Below are 19,500 nucleotides of genomic sequence, written 5' to 3' on the forward strand. Positions count from 1 at the left end.
ATTTGACTTTGCATTGGGCGTGAATATTTTAAAAGGCAAAAGATGCCATGAAATAATGGGAATAAAACATATGATTTTCATTTTTTCTGAAATTTTCTGTGTAGTAGACTGTAGGCACGTGAACTTGTAGAACTGCCATCTGGAGGTGGCAGCATGGGGCATATTAAAAACCGTGGGTTTGAGGTCAGAAATCCCAGGTTCTGTTACAGATCATCATTGGGTGAATGCCCCTTTTGATCTCTATTGTTCTCTTTCTGTGTCTGAAAGGGAAATGAAGGTACTAATTATTTCATACTAAGTTTCTCAAGAGGTTTACTTACTTGAGTAGTTTGATATCCTTGCAAAAATACCTGTACAGCTACTTTCTTAGCAAACGGATTCTGTGTTAGATCACCCAGACATTGTACTAAAGGGTCTTATGCATTGCTGCATTTCAAATAAGCATAGATGAAATTGCGTACTGGTACTATGATGACCCTTCATAACATTTCCCTGTGTTGACAGAAGCCCATCTAAAGGAGCTTACATGGGGCTCATGCATTATGTATGTACACTTACTCCTTGATGTTCTCAAGGAAAATTGTTTATTATATATATAAAAATAATTATTTGTGGAGAAGGGAGGATTTATGGGGTTTATTTTTGTAGTGTATATACCTTTGCAGTAATATTACCTGGTTACAATCCATTCCAATTTTCTGCCACCTTTGGATTCTCAACTATTGTTTGAGATGAAAAGTCATATTTAACATTGCATGTCACTATGTCTGCCACTGAAATGACATTCTGGGTAATATTTTAAGATGGTATTTTCCTTTCTTAATCCATAGGGCTATTGTGGCCTTTATGAACCTGGTCTCTCTTTCCTCATCCCTACTCCTCTCCACCCATTTCTTGGCATATAAAATGTATAGAGGCTTAGGGATACAGAAAGGTACTACTGGACTGAACTACTGGTTTCTGATTTTTTCAGTTTAAGATAGTCTAATCTAAATAGCCTTAAATAATGCTGTCTGATGTTCTTTCTCCAGGTTTGTCTACGTGGCTTAAAACAATAGAAGGAAAAAAAAAATTCTGCTGCTGAGTATGAAAGATACTGTTGAACTCAGAGGAAGCTTAGTATGATAATAAAAGTTGTGATGGCACTGAAAAAATACATAAATTGAAGTCTTAATTAAGGAGAAAGTTACCAAGTTCTTACACATTTGAAGGTCTATGTATACATTATTTGGGTCAATTTAAATCAAAGTACTTCTTCCATGCTTTCTTTCAAAAAGGAGATATCTTTTCTAACATGTATTTTAGAAGATTTTTAATTGTATTTTTCCTTCTAAGGTATAAAAGGAAAGGGGAGTCCTGTCTTGGCATAGATGCAAAGAAACAGTGTATAACTTGGGACAGTTCTTCATCAAAAGGGAAGCAATTACAGAGGCGACCTGAGCGCTACTTCGCAAAGACCAATGTGAAGATGCTGAAGACAGATGGGATTCCTGTTTGCAATAAAAGTTCTCCGTCTGACTCAACTGCTTTTATATCAGTTTTCCAAATGGAAACTGATGAGCCTTCTGACACAACGGAGGTAAATCCTCTTGGGATTTATGATCCATCAACTACAGTGTGGCTACAAGGAAAAGGGTGCAAGGATGCAGACCATGAGGTTGTAAATACGCAGCAAACAACTCAAGAGCCTGGGATAAACATTAACTCCATTCTAATAACAAAAGTGGAAGAACATAACAAGAAAGTCAGAGAAAACCCAAGAGATATTAATGCTTGGATGGAGTTTGTTTCTTTTCAGGTATGTGTTCTGACAGACCTGGTTGCTTATTATAAGTAATAAATAAATGACCATTATATTGTAGTTTCCTTTGTTTAGGACTATATGTCTTCTGTTGGTAAAGAGCGGTTAATTCATTGTCACAAATATCATCATTCTTCTCATGATTCTAGTGATGATTCTTCCTAAGGTTGTCATTATTTTTCTTTTGTTTTAAGGATGAATTAATGAGAGGACCTAACCTTTATGCCAGCCAGGGAGAGCAGGAAGTAAGAAGAAAATCACTGAAGTTAATCTTAGAAAAGAAACTGGCTATTTTAGAGAGGGCAATTGAAAGCAATCCAGGTAATGTGGAACTGAAACTTGCCAGGCTGAAGATTTGCACAGAATTCTGGGAACCACCAGCATTGATCAAGGAATGGCAGAAGCTAATTTTCTTACATCCCAATAATCCAGAGCTCTGGAAAAAGTATCTCCTCTTCTGTCAAAGTCAGTTCACTACCTTTTCTGTTTCAAAAATCAATAGTCTCTATGGAAAATGTTTGACTACATTGGCAGCTGTACGGGATGGGAGCATGGTATCACATCCTCTACTGCCTGGTACAGAAGAAGCTATGCTAGGTAAGGTTCTTTCTGTTTCATGTTACGGGCAGCATGGTCTTCATAGGAGTTGACTACATTTTCTGTAAGAACAGACTTTCCTGTCTATTACAGAAAATTTTTATTCTCTCCAAAATGCCTGGCATCCTGATTTCTTAGCTGAGGATTAAAGCAGATATTCCAACCAAATATGGTTATAGCAGATGCTTTTCTTCCCCAGGAGAGTTTGTGATATAACATCCAGTAAAGTCTAATGTGCTGAGCAGTTTACAGTACAAATGTCAAGGCTTGGAGAATTGCAGCCAACAGCTGAGAGATGTGCTTTTATCTTTGAAAAATGTTTATTTAAAAAAAAAAAAAAAAGTTGGCGTGTGAAAGAAACAATTATCTCTTTTTCAAAAGTTTTATAGTTAATTACTAATCTAGAAAAGAGAATGGACATAGGGAGTCTGATGTGAAATTTTCTTGCGCATCCCAGTTCGTAGATGGAGAATTCTAAACTGTAATACCATGTGGTCATGCCTTTTGTATTTATTCTATGCGTATATCTACCACTTATAATTTATTATATAATTATCCCTGGAAGGAAAATTAGTCAGATGGTTAGGATGCTGGACTTGATCCAGGGAAGAAACGAGTTCGTGCTCAGTTCTGGCATGGACTTTAAATTTATTTGGAGCTAAATGACTTAACCTATCCAATTTGAATCATAGAATCGTAGACTACCAGGTTGGAAGGGACCTCAAGGATCATCTGGCCCAACCTTTCTTGGCAAAAGCTCCATCTAGACAAAAGCACCATCTAGACAAGATGGCCCGGCACCTTGTCCAGCTGAATCTTAAAAGTGTCCAATGTTGGGGAACCCACCACTTCCCTGGGGAGATTATTCCAATGGCGGATTGTTCTCATTGTGAAAAAAATTGAATTTTGTTTCTGGAGGGCCATCGTGATTATTAATCTAGGAATATGCTGAGGAGGGAGAAATAGTAGTGTCACCATGAATATCTTTTGTTTGTTGTTTTTTCCTTTTAAAATTTGTTTTAAATCTAGAGGAGACTATTATGAAGCAGTCCACATTTCTCCATATGTGGCATAGTTCAAGGAACCTCTATTTTTATCCAAGGCCTGTAGCTGCTGTTTGAGCAATAATGCTATCTGTAATGCAATATCCAGTCTGGACTTACAGATTGAGATGCTGGGTTACAAATTAATTTCAGGTGTTCAGATCTCTTACGGTCTTCAGTTAATTCATCTTGGATCAAGCACTGGAAAAAATGCTGTAAAGGAAAAATCCTGTGCTGGCGGGTGGATATTGTGCTGCCTGATAGCTTCTAATTCCTTCAACTGTCTCTGATTTCCACACTTCAGTCACTTTGTACACTAACCACAATGAATGATTCGCAGGACAGGTGTTTTATTCAGCATCTTTTTTTTTCAAACAGGAAGGTTTTTCTTTCATTTTGTTTCCCTGCACAGAATGTATTTGACTCATTAAATACTGTTTGTCAACTGCTATGAGAAATTTGTTTTTTAATGGAGTTCCTTTAACTAGTTAACTACATTAAATTGAATTACATTTTTCAAAACACTTGTTTGCTGCCAATGTCTATAGATAGGTTAAAATGAAAATTAACTCAACTTTATTTGTGTTTCTGTTCTACTCTTAATGTCTTCTTGTTCTGTATTAAGACTATAGTGATTTGTTTATGAACACTGTTGAGGGTTTGGGGGTTTGGTTTGGTGTTTTTTTGTTTTGGTTTTTTTTCCTCCTTTGGAATTCAAATGATAGGAGTGAAGAGATTTCCAGTGGGGAGACTTCGTGATCTGAATTTTTTTTTTTTTTTTTTTTTTTTAGTGACTCAACTATCTAATTTTTAGACTGAATTTGAACTGACACTGCACTTATTAGGAAGATTACCAAATTGCTCATTAAGATAAAAGTAGAAGGAGTTTCACAAAGTAATTATGAAGTTAGTAGCAGTGTAATGTGTATGATAGGCTTGTATTTTCAACCTTTGACCTTTGCTAATGGCAAAGTGAAAGAGCTAATTTTAAACAGTGGTGGATTATGCCATCTAGTGTTCAATTCAGTACATAGTACTATCTGCTTGAAAATAAGCAGGTGTTTTTTTAAAATATGAACTTTAAGAAAGCAGGTAAAAATTGATTTTAAAATTATAGATCAGTTTTTACTTACATTTTGAGGTAGCAATTTGTAATATTTTAAATTTTACTAGGATCTATTAACGTAAAGCAAATGAAAGTAAGCATTCTCAAATTTTTCTGTGGAAAGGGAGTCCTGTTTTTGCAATTATACTTAACTTGTTGGGGAGAAATATCCTTATCTTTTAGGTCAGTTCAGCTGCAGAAGTGTCTTAGGAGCATGGACTGAATTAAGTTTGTATTCATGCTGTTTTCAGCTTTTACCACAAAGAAGATGCTGATCTTTCCATTTCTTCAAATATAGTTTTTTATCTTGCAGAAGATCTTACGCTATAATTTATTTTTATCTCCAGTTTGGCAGCAAGTCCTGATGAGATATTCTTTACATTCGGACTATTTTAATCAAAGTTCATCTGTTTGAAGCTGAGAAACTAGGAAAGGACAATTTTTTCAGTGTCAGCTGGATACCAAAATTGATAGGGAAAGTGCCTAATTTGGTTAAAATACTTTGGAAGATTCTATTATATCTTCCAAACAACAAAAAGTATGTTTCAGTATCTTCAGAAATCTTGGAGTCTTTGTTACCGATCATTGACTCTGCAGGAAAATCGGATGAAATGCCTAGTTTGTATATTCTAGCTGAAGTCAATTTTTTATGTGCACATATCTGATGTAAATTTGAATACGAGTAAAAGGAATAAATCATTTGCCACTTCTTAGTATTAAAAAATATGATCATTAGAAGCAGTTGATGCTAACTTATGTTGTTACATGTATGTATCTAGACTCTTAAATACTTTGATTGTTTAAAGCCCTCCAAAGCCAATGCGTTTAGTGAAGAAACAATAGTTTTTTTGAAATTTTATGGATTTTGGGGGTTTTGGGTTTGGTTTTTTTTTTTCAATTCAGTCAAGATTATGATTTAAAGCTATTTGGTTTTTGAACAGCCACTCTGTTGAAAAGACTTAAGTATAATTTGGAGTGATGGAATATCTCTGAAGTGTCCTGGAACTGCCTAGTAATAGAGGTGTTTATAATACCTGTTATTTCTCCAACTTCTTCATTTTAAGACTCACATTGCAAATATATGAATAGAAAAAAATGGGACTCTGTTTCCCTTTTTAAGCTGAAACTTGCGGCTCAGTGTGTAGTAGGGATATGGCAATGATTACAGAAATAATTTGCTGAAAAGCAAGGGATAGGACTCTTCTCTACTTTGAAGCAGTAATACTTCTGCCAAAAGACTGGATGTCTCTTAACTGAGTTCTTATGTAAGGGAAAAGAAAATGTGAATGACAGTTGGAATTTAAAATGGTATATTAGCAATGTATTACCAGTGTAACTATCTCATGCAAAAATTAGGCAAAAAGGATTTTTGTTGTAATCACTTACTGTGTGAATTGTAATAATGCCCAGCATCTTCAAAGAGGGCTGTGACCCACTCTGACAGATGTTGGATAAACTGAAGTTGGGACCATTGCATATAACTTTTATCCATCAACAAGGACAGCGCATGTGTGGCATGAATAGAGTCACCTGTTTGGTGTATTTAAAGTGGGAGGTCTTAAAGTTAATTAAACTACAATTTTGACATGGATTTATGCTAGTTACTCCCTCTGTTTTGGATTTTGGTACTGTTCCAAAACATTTTTGCTCTACAGCGTTTCATGTATGTCTTTTATATATTTGTCGGCTGTAATAAAATACTTTGCAACAAAATTTATTTGAAATTTCATCTTCTTTACAGCTATATTTATTCAGCAGTGCCACTTTCTGAGACAGGCTGGCCATTCTGAGAAAGCAGTGTCTTTGTTTCAGGCTCTGATTGACTTCACCTTCTTTAAACCTGACAGTGTAAAAGATCTGCCAACAAGAGGACAGGTAGCAATTTCCATTTAAATGTATTTATGTCCTTGTGCTTTTCAGAGAATGCTGTAACATTAAAATGTTGATGAATTTTTAAGGACATAGGGAAATATTTTGAATCACAACTTATTTGCAGTTCTTCAAGGTGATGCTTGCATTGGAAAAATGCTTGTGGATCCTCTGGAACTACATGCCAAATGACTCTCTCTACTGTATATAATAGAAATGTGATAACCAGTCATTTCATGTCCTCTTTTTTACTAATTAAAGATGGAAAAAAAATCAGCTGGCTGACCAAAGTCTGTGTCTGGTTAGCATTTCCCCTGCTGCTTTTTTCCAAAACTGCTGTTGTTTTGTTATTGTTGATAGAGAAAGCTGGTAGGACTTATAATATCCTTCTGTTCTTGCAAACATTTCTTAGGTTCTCCATTATGTATTGTTTTCAGTAATTCTTTGATGGCTACATTAGAAACACCTTCATGCTTTAAAGTATCTTTTATTTGACCCATGAGATTCCATTCAGCTTATTCTGTTAAAGTACTAAATCACTTTTTCTCTTGATTTGCTCAGGAGAATGTTGGGCATGCACCTCAATAATAATCAGTAAGTTAATATTCAGAGGGGGCTGTTGCCAGTGTAGCGTCATCCCACTGAATTGTCGGGAGCTGCTTCCTTTTTAACGAGTGGTAGGGAGGGCCACCAGTTAGGCAGCTGAGCTACTGTACAGGACAGAGATTGAATTTCCTTTTATTACCTCACGTTCTTCCCCAGCAACCACTACTGAGACTCCATATTTTGCTCTCTAGATTAATGCTGTTCCCAACCAATGGAGCAATTTTGTAGTTTAAATAATAGTGGTATTCTCTTAAAGAGCCAAAAGTTGAGTCCTAATTATCCTGCAGGATGGGAGATTTGGTATAATTACAGAGATAAAGCTGAAGTTACGCTACCAATCATTTGAAAAACTGCAAGATTATCTGTAGCTTTTAAAAAAACTCTTAAGAAAGCAGGATGGAAAGGAACCTCGGTTTAAAAGGTTAGTGTTTAGGTTGGAAAGTGCAGTTCTTGAAAATGGGAAAATGTCAGATTTACAGCTGATCGCACATTCTGCCCTCTTACAGAGAGTTATGACTCAATCTTGAATTACTTTTTTCCCATACTGTTTTCACAGTTCGCTTTCTCACTTGGGGCAAAGAATAAATCCATGAGGAGCAGAATTAGGTTTTGCAGTTGCTGTAATGCTGTTGATGCTTGACTTTTCTTAGAGTAAATTTTATTGGTAATATTTGTGTTAACAGTCACATCTCAGTGTGCAAGCCAAGGTTTGGTACACAGCAGAAACATACACTAGGAGAGAGACAGTCATTAGAGCTAAGTATACACAAAGCAGGGGAGGAATTGATGAATCTAAAGATGACAGATTGCATACAGGCAGTGACAAAGTCAGAACTAGAACCCTGGACTTGTGATTCACTGGAAGGTACCCTGAAGCTGTTGACCACCCTGAAACCTGAGAGGTGAAAGGCCTTACTGGTCTTTTCGTCTTGTCCTCAGTCCAGTCATATTTCTGTCCAACTGCAACATTTTGTTTTTACCATAGATGTATGATTGTCTGAATTACCGTTCCATTAGCCAAATTCTTCATGGTCCCATGGAAGATGAGGAGGAGGAGGAGGGAAGATTTGGTTTCTGAAAGCCACATCTTGGGGACTTTGGATCCTTATCCTTGAAGGATCTGTATAGGACATTTGGCACAGAAGTATTTTGCTTTCTTTAAAGTCTAATACCTTTTAAAAACAATCTTCATGTTCATGAGAAGAGCTGATGAGAGTCCTGCTGTGCCACAGGCATAATTGAAGTACTCAGGTGTTCCTGCTGATTCTTAAGCAACATCTATGAAGTCTTTAGCTACAGATGTTGCACCCAGATAAGTGATTGTAAGTTGACCACATAGTGTCTGTACAACAAAAATTATTTTTCTCTATGTTTTGTTTTGGTTCCCCCTGCCCAAAACAACAGGTGGAATTCTTTGAACCCTTTTGGGATAGTGGAGAACCACGAATCGGAGAAAAAGGAGCAAGAGGCTGGAAAGCATGGATGCACCAACAAGAAAAGGGTGGCTGGATTGCTCTTAAGCCTGGTATGCCTAAGTTGATATGTGTAGTTTTATGTCCCTGTGTTCTTGGCAACATTTTGATTAGAATTGTACAAACTGTTTCTTCTCATGTTTTTGCATACAAGTTTTAAAAAATATTTACCAAGATTAACTATATCACACTTCACAGGGAAAAGCATGTGTGAGTGTTCTGTGTATGATACTGTTGACAGAATATTGTCCTTCCTAGGGATGAGAATTGAGGGAGAGGATGGCATATCCTCCACTCTGCTGAAAAGGCTGAAGGTGTGAGTACTTGGTTGAGACCCACGCCCATGTAAAGTGGAAGGAAGCTACTTCCCTTGGTAGACTGGGTGGAATTACAGATTAGATGATAGTTGCTCAAAGGATTACTAGCTTAATGATTCTATTTCTAGAATCAGATTTCAGTCTCTTGTAGCAATTGATATAGTAGAAATAGGGGGAAAACCTTTCCTTGTTTTTTGTGATGCAGAAAACAAAGAAATTGCATCTTCACTTGGCTGGAGTGCTTCTGGGTGAACAGGGATGCAGAAAATGCCGCCCTGCTCCTTAGTCCCGCCTTGTCTTCTTGTCTACAGTGCTTCTCTTAATGTCAAGGACTATTTCTCAAACAGATACATCTTGAAGGGAAGCAGGGGGCTGGAACATGTCTGACCAAAGATGAGCTGTCTGCTTTTGCTGCTGCTGCAGCAACTCTAAGGAAGCAACTTTGGCTTTGCTTTTAGTAAACAGAGAACTGAAAAATGATCCTGTGGTTCCCTTGTGCCTGGATTGCAATGGAATTTCCTTGCCCCCTAACTGAGGTCAGCAGTTCCATTGCTGATGGCTATAGATATTTGCCCACAAATTGAGAAGAGAACCACTGCCAGTCTTGGGCAGGTCCAGCATATATCAATGCTTTTCCACATTTATGTCTGGCCCAAAAGTTCGGATCTATAACTGGGCATAATCTCTAAAAAAAGTAAAAAAAAAAAAAAAAAAAGTATTTGAAAAATCTCTACAAGCTTTCCCTTAGTCTACAGGTGTTCGTCAGTTTCAACACAGAATTAATATACTGCTGTAACAGGAAAAATATGCTAATTGCATCTAACATTTCAGAAAGATCGTCATAAAAATGGGATGTGGTTAAGCACTGCCTTTTGTGTGTGTGTTTAACTACATTGTTTGTTTCAATTGTACATTAATTAAAATGTTGAAACTATCAGGTATTTTAAAGCAACAGTGCCAAGCTTGGTTTGCCATGTTTAACATTATCATACTACTTTTTACTTACAGTGGTTTTCTCAAAATGTTTTATGCACATGGGTATTCATGAAGCACACTTCAGATTGTATGCCCAGGTATGAAGTGAAGAACCTAAGTTGCACAAAAAGATGACTGACTCTTGGCTGTGGCTTACAAACTGTTGTTGATAAAAGTGGTCTACAGCCTGTTAGTGTTTTGTTTTCTCCTCTATGGGAAAGATTGAGTGCTGACACTGATTCACTGCTTCAAAAAGTTTGGAAACTCCTACTCTGTAAGACTTGGTATCAAAACCCAGAACTGTGGTGTGGAAATTTTCAGCTCTGCCTCATGTCTGTGGTATTAACACTGTATTTGTTCACGTTTTTAAAGCAGGTAAATTTGTTTGTCAAGTCTGGTCTTTGGATTTGGTAGATTAATTTGTCTTTAATAATTTTCTGTGTATGTTTGTGTCTTGATTTGGTTTTAGATGATGATGATGAAGAAGAGATAGATGAGGATCAAGACATAAAGGATAAAACTCTCCCCAAGTGGCATATTTGGTTGGATATTGAATATTCTCGTGAAGCAAGGCAATGGTTACCTTGGAGGCCAGACAAAACCAAAAAGGAAACTGAAGAAGATTGTGAAGATCCAGAAAGACAGGTCACTGTGATATAATAAAACGAGGGGAGATGATATGACAAATTATCCTTTCATTTTCATTCATTGCCAATGGATATTTTAGAGGAGTAATCCTTTTCTTCATTTGGAAAAAATTCTTTTCTTTATTTGTAATTCAAAATATGCCTGAGTTTTTTTTGCTGACACTTCTGAAATCCATGGAAAGCTCATGGTAAACTTTGGAAAGGGCTATAGGCAAATAGTGTGTCTTTGCTGTTCTGTGATTTCCCTCATCTGTGTGTGGAAATGTCACAGAAATCTGTGTTTAAGAAGGTACATGCATTAAATAAACAGAGGTTTTGTTGCCTTCAAGTCAGATAGTTGGATTTTTTTTTCTTTCTCGGGAGATAGGTCAAGTCAGACATTGATTTTCAAATAAAAACATGTTAAATTGCCTAAGCAATAATATCTTTCAGACCTTCGTTGTGAGGTTTTCTGTGAAGGTCTCTGATGCTCAAGGGCAAAGAATTCTCTTGATAGGAAATTTACAGTCTGACTGCAAAAACATACTGCTTGTTTAACTTGCCTGTTTTTAATTTGAATGACATTCTGTTACCATTTAATAGTAATTATAAATCTTTATTGACTTGTAAAGGTTTGCTAATTTTATCTGATTGCAAAAATTAACGGAGTTTGGTTTTAATTTGGATTTTTTTAGGTATTATTTGATGATCTTGGACCATCTTTAATCCAGCTTTCTAATCCAGATCTTCAGTGTCAACTACTGTACTCATTTTTGCAATTCCTGGGAGTTCCATGTACAAGTAAACTCTTTCCTTCCAACCTCTATATTGCCATGGATGAAAATAACATCTTTGACAGCGTCCTTTCTGATGAAAAGCCACTGACTTCTTTTGATTTTCCACTTTCTGGATTCAACAGTATTGGTCATATGGACACGATGCTACGAGGGAGACATCACATAGGCCACTATAAAGAAGGAGAGGAGTTCATACAGAATGTTTTTCATGTTCTATTCCTGCTATTTTCAGGAAAGGAAAAATCTAACCTGACCATTTGTTGGTTACAGTATGAAATATCTAAGGTAATAAGGAATCTGCATATAATCACCTTTGTGATGTGTGGCTTTCTTGTGTATTAATGTTTATATTGAGTTAAAATTAATATTGATGAAAATTAACTCTTGTAGGACTAACTATTCAAATCGGGAAATGCCGGTTAAGATTGAACTGAGGGTAAAAAACCAAACAAAACTCAAACATTTCCTTCAGTACATGTTGCACAGTGGCACACGTGTAACAAAATATTTTTTTGCGTTCTTGGATAAATGTTATATGGTTTGTTGTATGGTAGACAGAAATGGATGCAAGTGATTTTTTTATAAAGCAAAGTGAGTCAGCCAAGTACTTTTACCAAACTATTTTACAAAGTGCATAATCCCCGATACCATGATATAAGCACCTTATCAAGAAACTGACTTCTTCCTATACAAGTTACCTTTGTAGTTTTATAGAAGGAAATAACACCTTATCACTTGAATATGGATTTATTTAAGTAAAACTGCTCTAACAGATCCCACAGAAGGATGAGAGTCCATGTTGTCTTTCTAACACTTCAGAAAGCTTAGTATTATGTTTTCTTATGGAGAAGTTCCCTGTCTCTTACCCAAAGGCAACCTGACCAGAAGACCTCCTGTAATCTTCCCACCCAATCTCCACATCTGTCTGTTAGCGCCTTCCCCTCTGTGAAAAGCTACTTGGAGGTTTAATTGGTGATAGTCATAAGTTGCATCTGGCCAGACAGGATCATTTATTTTCCTTTTCTCAACCATTACAGGTTAGCAGCTCTTTATTTGAACAGCTGGCCCTGTAAAAGGGTGAAATTTGATATTATTTAGTTGCAGTGGCAGGAGTAAGAATGATAAGACTCTGTAATTTGACTGTGTTGGAGGGAGCTGACAATGGGCAGTTGTGACAACTTACAGTACTCAGTAGCAACAGATCTGGCTGGTGTTGGAATACGGAACAATACGAAAGCAAAAACAGTAATGAAGTTAAAAAATGCTGTGAGGTGTTTTTTCCTTTCTTCTCCCATCTCTCTCAAAATTTGTTCTGTTTATTCTCCCCTGCAGGTAGTTCAGTGTCTCCAAACAAAAAACAAGAAGAAGCTGAAAGCCCAAGGGAGGAAGAGTAAAAAGTTGGCAAAGAATCTCCTTAAAGCACCTGACAACCGAAACCACCTTTCTCTCTGGAAACTGTATGCCTACCTAGAATGGCTGCTCGGTAACATCGATGATGCCAGGAAGGTATTTGACACAGCTCTTTGCACGGCAGGGACAGGAGGACTGAAGAGTCCCCAGATCTGCAGCCTCAGTCTGCTTTATGCTCAGCTGGAAGTGGAACTACTAGAAAGTCTGGAAGGAGCTGTTATGTCACGTGCTGTTCATATATTGACCAAATTGGCTGAAAGTGGACCATATGTACCCTATAGCGGACAAGTGTTATCTGTGAATGTCTTGAAAGCTCGTAAAACGTATGAGCATGCACTGCAAGATTATTTAAGTAAAACACCATTTTCTGATCAGGATCAGGTCAGTGATACTAATCAGCTGGTGAACTTGGTAGGTTGTTATGCACTGTTCCAGTATTTGACTCTTGGGATTGATGCTGCAGTGTTAATATATGCACAGACTTCGGAAAAACTTGGAGCTCCTGGCCCACAGAAATGTGAAAATACTGGAGAGAATTTTGGCATTCAAAATTTTCCCACTGCTCTTGAAGCTGTCACACTGCTGCATACAAATTTACTCAGATTCCACATGAAAATTAGCGTTTATCCTTTGAATCCTCTGCGAGAGGCACTAACAGAGGCTCTGAAACGGTATCCTAGCAACCAGTCTCTTTGGAGGTCATATATCCACATCGAAAGGAAGTCTCACAGTGCTAGCAAAGCACGAAGATTTTTTGATGGTGTCACAAGGTCTACTAATTCTTTAGAGCCGTGGCTGTTTGCAATCCAAGCAGAGCAGATGAGAAAAAAACTCATTGAGAATGTCCAGAGGTAGTATCTTGCAGCTCCTTATGATTATGCTTTTTTGTGATCTAATCGCTTAGCATTTTCTCTCCTCTGTTATCATAGTTCTCATTTTGCACATGAAGAAGCTGTAGCTAGGCAAGGTTATTTGTTCAAGACTGAACAGTGAGTCAGTGGCAGAATCCTGAATAGAATTAAAGACCTAGATGATAGTCTCATGTCCTTTCTGCTGAATCAGATTGTGTGTTGCTTTCTATTTGATTACTTGCTACTGACATCAAGATGGTACATGTTTCTTTAAATAATTTTTAAATAACTAAGAGCCTGCTTAGATGGCCTAGGTAGACGCTGTGAGCTTAGAAACTGCTGCGTTTTAATACTACAGCAATAAGGAGTGTAATACAGAGCTACGCTGCAGTGTCTGACTGAGCTCCCTGCCCTACTTTATTCCTGGATCACCGAATACAGTTGTGGCAGATCTGTTTCCATAGTGAGTACTTGGGCCTTGAGTTTTCTGTCTACCTAGCTGTCGCTAGGTAGAAGAGGCTGGAAATTTCCTGAATTTGCGGTGTGGTTTGGGCTCAGATTTTTTGCTCTTGGGAAAGGAGGAAAGGGTGGGAGATGTGAGGCACAGAGGTATGTGTTGATTCTTAAAGCTTAGTCTCTAACTGTTGCCTACCTGTTGCTTGGAGCTACCTATCCACTGCTACCTATGTATTTGTAACAACATTGGCAGCTTGATTCTTTGTCTCTGCACATAGCAACAGAGATTTCTAGGAAAATGTTATCTGGAAGCTTTACAGAGCTGTAAGCTTACAATATTCACACTTGAGGAAATTACAGAATTATCAGTATACTTTAAAATGATGGTGCGCCCACTGCTTTGATAGTCTGGCAGCAGGCATACCAACATGATAGTGACATTCCTGAGCTGTCAGTGTATGTCATCCTAAACTGTAGTAAGAATTCTACAGCCACGAAATGTAAAGGAGGATTGTAATTTTATTTGCTGTTAATTACAGACTGACACTATGATAGGTTTTCATTATTGTTACTGGAAACTGATGTTAAAATTCCAGAATGATGATTTTCTGTGACATTTAGTTCCTTTCCAGGTTGTTCTCTGCTAGCATAGCCTTTCCTATACGTTATACCTGTACAGGGACAAGTTGGATGTTGCAAGAGCAGAGCTGAACAAATGCAGCAGAGAGATAAATAGCCTGTCAGTCATGCATAAAACTAATGTTTTATGATGTTGTGACAAACCAAGAAAATGTCTGTACTATGTGTGACTATTTCCTATTATGTTTTGTATTTCTGCTTGTTTAAGCACATGGAATTAATTTAAAGAAATGATCGTGAAGGGTAAACAGTAGCATGTATATGTCAGCGTGAGGTACAATGCTTCAAATATCTGACTCCATGCAGAGTAGATTACACCGTTTTTCCTCATGGCAAAGGTTAAGATGAGAGGAAATGTAACCTCAAAGACCCTTGAAAACTGATGCAAGTTAGGAGCAAGTGTTAAGGGGGAGCAGAACAAGCTGGCCTGCTGAGAGAATGCACGCAGACAGAAGTGACGTTGCCATGAGTGCTCCGGGCTGTTTTCTTCAAGCACAAGCATCAAAAATAAGCCAGTCTGTATAAGCTGTAGATAGAAATCAGTGCTTCTGTGAAAAATATGTACCTGCTTTTGTGTTATGCTTGGAACTTAGGGGATTTGAATTTCTGGGTGAAAAGGAAAATTATTACTGTAATCATTGTTGAGATCCAGAGCTGTAATCTAGGCCTTGGTTGAAGACCAACGTATGGCCTTACAAAGGTGCCGGGGTAAATTTGAACAGGCTTGCATGGGCACTAGAAGAATGTTTGCTGACCTAGACTTGAATTTGGTTTGAGCTGCTATGCCAGGCTTGGAATAATAAATGATCTTGAATGAAGGCTAAGATAAGGGTTTTAAGATCGTATGATAGAGGATTATTGTACTCAAAGAGAAGTGATCTCTTCCAGTTGGACAGGGTTAATTTTTCAACATGCTAACAGAATTTTCATAAAAGTACCTCATTTATATTCTTTTAACTGGTTTTCCTATTTAGAAATGTGTTGATTAGATTAGCAAGTGTTAAAAATCTGGTTTATAACATTCAGAGTTTGTAGAATGAAATGCAAAAACCTGGCTCTATACAGTGCTATGTGAACAGAGACATACATTGATCTTTACCCTCTCTTACCTGGATGTGGTCCTTTAGCTTGGGTTTAAGGGATTGTGGTTTCTTTTTTTTCTCTGTGTTTCAGGGCAGATGTTGGTGAAATACATTCCACTATTCCTGAAACTGGGTTAACAAATCGGATTGTAGCTCTATTTGAACATGCAGTTCAGAGTGAAAATGGTACCCATTGTCCACTGCTGTGGAGAATGTATTTGAACTTTCTGGTAAGAAGAGACTGTCGGTTGTATTTCTTTTTTTTCACTATATTTGGAATTTCTCATGAACACAGCCACCATACTTTATTTTAAAAAAAAAAAAAAAAAAGGAATACTAAATGCTGCCATACCTATATCATAGAATCATAGAATGGTTTGAGTTGGAAGGGACCTCACAGATCATCTAGTTCCAACCCCCCTGCTACGGGCAGGGACACCCTCCACTAGACCAGGTTGCCCAAAGCCCCATCCAACCTGGCCTTGAACACTTCCAGGGAGGGGGCATCCACAGCTTCTCTGGGCAACCTCTTCCAGTGCCTCACCACCCTCACAGGAAAGAATTTCTTTCTAACATCTAATCTAAATCGACCCTCCTTCAGCTTAAACCCATTACCCCTTGTCCTGTCACTACACTCCCTGATAAACAGTCCCTCACCATCTTCCCGGTAGGCCCCTTCAGGTACTGGAAAGCTGCAATTAGATTTCCCTGGAGCCTTCTCTTCTCCAGGCTGAACAATCCCAAGGCTCTCAGCCAGAAACATGATTTGCAAGGCGATATATTTGAATTGTAATGCTCCTTATTGCAGGGAATATTAGGGAAAATGTAATTCACTTGGATTAGAAGGAGTAACAGCTTCTGCCAGTGTAGTTTTAATACAGATGCAGGCAAGTTATTGTGGTTGCCATCTTACACAGATTAAAGATATGTCCTAAGATGTCAATAGATGGATTCCACCCAGTCTTACGCGCAATACAAAGGTAAGTGAGCAGTGGAACAAAATTTAAGAAAATAGGAAGCAAATTGTAGGACTTAGGATTTTATTATTTTTAGGTAATTAAAATCAGCAAAGATGAGTTGTATTTATGTTTTAGATGTACTTTAGGGTTCTGTAAGGAAATTATAAGGATCTTGATATTTCAGTCAAATCAACATCCCGATTTTGTATAACTTCACAGAATGGTTGGAGTTGGAAGGGACCTCTGAAGATCATCTTGTCCAACTCCACTGTTCAAGCAGGGGCACCCAGAGCCAGTAGTCTATGACAATGTCTAGGTAGCTCCAAGAATGGAGATTCTAACTCTCTGGGCAACCCATGCCAGTGCTCAGTAACCCTCAAGTAAAAAAGTGTTTCCTGATGTTTAGAGGAAATGTCCTGTGTTTGTGCCCATTGCCTCTGGTCCTGTCACTGGGCAGCACTGAAAAGAGCCTGGCTGTCTGACCTTTGCACCCTCCCTTCAGGTAATTTTACACATTGGTAAGTTCCCCACCACACCCTGAGCCTTCTCTAGGCTAAACACTCTCTCAGGCTCTCCTCATCGAAGAGATGCCCTAGTCCCTTAGTCATCTTTGTGGCAAAGGCACAGGCTTTAACTGAAATACTCAGCAGAGACTCTGCTACTCTTTGTTCAGGGCTGTACTTGTAAGACAAGTAATTGAAACTCCTTAAAGACATCTCTGTGATTACATTGAAGAGTGTAACAAGTGTCACTGGTGTAACCTGTCAAAATGCATAGCTACCACAATGTAAGGTTTCCTCAGCAGAGGAACACTGAGCTTTTCAGCAGTAATTTCTTTGTCTTGGAGATAATGGTTTTCTTACTTCAGCTACTACTGCATTCAAGTGTGAACATTTTATTTTCCTCACACAGGCTTCACTAGGAAAAAAAGAAAAAAGTAAAGGATTGTTTTATAAAGCCCTTCAAAACTGTCCTTGGGCAAAGGTAAGCACAGAAAAATTATAAACCTGTCATCATACTCTTAATTTTCAAAGTTTCTGTATTTAAAAAAAAAAAGTTGTTTGAATTTGGTAGTTGTTGTCTAAGATTTTCTGCAGATGAGAGATGCATCTGAAATGGGAACAGACATAGTGGTCAGCGCTGTTTGCATTTCAGAACAGAAAGGCATTGCATGAGGCAAGGAGGTAATAAATTCTTCTCCGTGTGATCTAGAAGCAATCGTGTCTTTCAGATCATGCTTCATCATGAGCAAGGTAGTAGCAGAAATATATAGGCAAATAAAAATGTATTTAGTTAATAGCGTAAAAAATTATTCAGGAGCACCTGCAACTCCTCTGGTAATGTCTGTACATGCTGCCGATGCTCCAGCGCCTCTTGACCTACGTTTTATCTTTTCAAATAAAATTATTTGGTAAGAGTTGGAAAAGACTTGCTCAAATATCTACATTTCCGTCACTGTAGAAGTACTAATTCTGTTTGTATTACTTTAAAGTAGCATATGAAAGTTCTTCTTGCTGCAGAGTTGTTTGCGTATCTATGTACTTCTTTATACTGTGTTTCTTTCTTGCTATGATAGAAAGATGGCAGAGAAAATGTTCTCATTGTCTTTTTAGGTACTCTATATGGATGCAATAGAGTACTTCCCTGATCATCTGCAAGAGACGCTTGATCTAATGACTGAAAAAGAATTGAGAGTGCGGGTGCCTATGGAAGAGCTGGAGCTACTATTAGAGGTTTAAAAGAAAGACAACTGTGGATGAGTGGAGGAAGTATAGAAGCTAGTTCCAAAACTAAGTTAGACCTGTCTCTCTTCAGACAGGAAGTCTGTTGGGACTTGGATACTATGTACTTTTTGTTTGGTTTTGGGGTATTTTTATTTTTTTTTTAGCTTTTACATAAATTGCTCTCAAAATGGAGTTCTACTTAGCTGCAAGTATTCTGGAATCAAGTACTGCATTTTTCCCCACAAAAAATGCATCCATTTCCCTGAAGTATTGCTGGCTCCCACAGGAAGATACCCCCTTATAAATATCCTCCTGTCGAATGCTGCCCATGTTTCTTATTCTATTGTTTGAAATTACATTCCCTAGAGTTCAGTAGAGATTCAGGACATGCCAACTATGGTTTGGTGAGCAGTACAGGAAACAAACATCTGCCAAAGGGCTGCTTTGCTGTTCTCCAGTTGGCAGACTTCAGTAATTTCCTTCAGCTCGGTATGCATGTGTATATATAACTACCCAGTCAAACAGCTGTTGCATCTGGACATAAACTGTTAACAAAAGCAAAATCTTTGCTTGAATGGGCACCTATTTTGGAGTTGTATTTGTATGTTTTGACAGATGACCATTTTAATATGAATATTTATGAAAAAATATACCTGAGTATTTGAAAATTCAAAAGGAACTGGAATTATTTTTTATTTTTTAATTTAATAGAACAGTGAGTTTATTAGAAATGAAACTGTATCCATAATACATCTCTAAGCACCTCACTTTTACACAACTTTTTGTAATTGATTACTCACTTTTGACCCCAATACAGGCACTCATCATAAGAGAAGTAGAGGTCTGGACTGTGTTTAATCCTCACCAAAGGTGGCAGAGTAGGCAAAACATGATTGTTTAATTAGCAGCTTCTATTCCAAGAGTCTTTAGGCAAGCTCCTAGAGAAGTAATATGAAATATGGTAGCAATTTAAAGATACAGTTATGTTATAAAATAAATATTTAAGACAGAATATGCTGAAATATGTAAAAGACTGTTTAGCATCCCTACTCTTGAGACCCAAGTACTTACTTAGAAACTGGTTCCTGATCTGAAAAGAGGGTACCTGCAGCCAGGGAATGCCCAGAACTGTTTCAGAGGTTTTTCAGGAGAAAACTGTCACTAACAAACA

The 19,500-nt window shown here is 37.6% G+C and overlaps 1 protein-coding gene across 4 annotated transcripts in view; it reads left to right on the plus strand.

The window, feature by feature from the left end:
• The window catches only part of NRDE2 (NRDE-2, necessary for RNA interference, domain containing), a 31,919-nt gene extending 12,915 nt beyond the window's left edge, over nucleotides 1-19,004 (plus strand). For 2 of the 4 annotated variants that reach the window (XM_075753701.1, XM_075753702.1), the window contains exons 5-14: nucleotides 1,336-1,798; nucleotides 1,996-2,398; nucleotides 6,288-6,421; nucleotides 8,426-8,546; nucleotides 10,255-10,430; nucleotides 11,107-11,493; nucleotides 12,541-13,469; nucleotides 15,738-15,876; nucleotides 17,518-17,589; nucleotides 18,219-19,004. In XM_075753701.1, coding sequence (XP_075609816.1) covers nucleotides 1,336-1,798; nucleotides 1,996-2,398; nucleotides 6,288-6,421; nucleotides 8,426-8,546; nucleotides 10,255-10,430; nucleotides 11,107-11,493; nucleotides 12,541-13,469; nucleotides 15,738-15,876; nucleotides 17,518-17,589; nucleotides 18,219-18,344 — 2,950 coding nt within the window. In that variant the 3' untranslated portion in view covers nucleotides 18,345-19,004. Of the gene's footprint in view, nucleotides 1-1,335; nucleotides 1,799-1,995; nucleotides 2,399-6,287; nucleotides 6,422-8,425; nucleotides 8,547-10,254; nucleotides 10,431-11,106; nucleotides 11,494-12,540; nucleotides 13,470-15,737; nucleotides 15,877-17,517; nucleotides 17,590-18,218 lie in introns of those variants that run through there. The other 2 variants (XR_012835596.1, XR_012835597.1) reach the window with 1 other exon arrangement.
• Nucleotides 19,005-19,500: the final 496 nt, after the last annotated feature.

The sequence above is a fragment of the Balearica regulorum genome, chromosome 5 (assembly GCF_011004875.1).
Source record: "Balearica regulorum gibbericeps isolate bBalReg1 chromosome 5, bBalReg1.pri, whole genome shotgun sequence".
Classification (NCBI taxonomy): Eukaryota; Metazoa; Chordata; class Aves; order Gruiformes; family Gruidae; genus Balearica; species Balearica regulorum.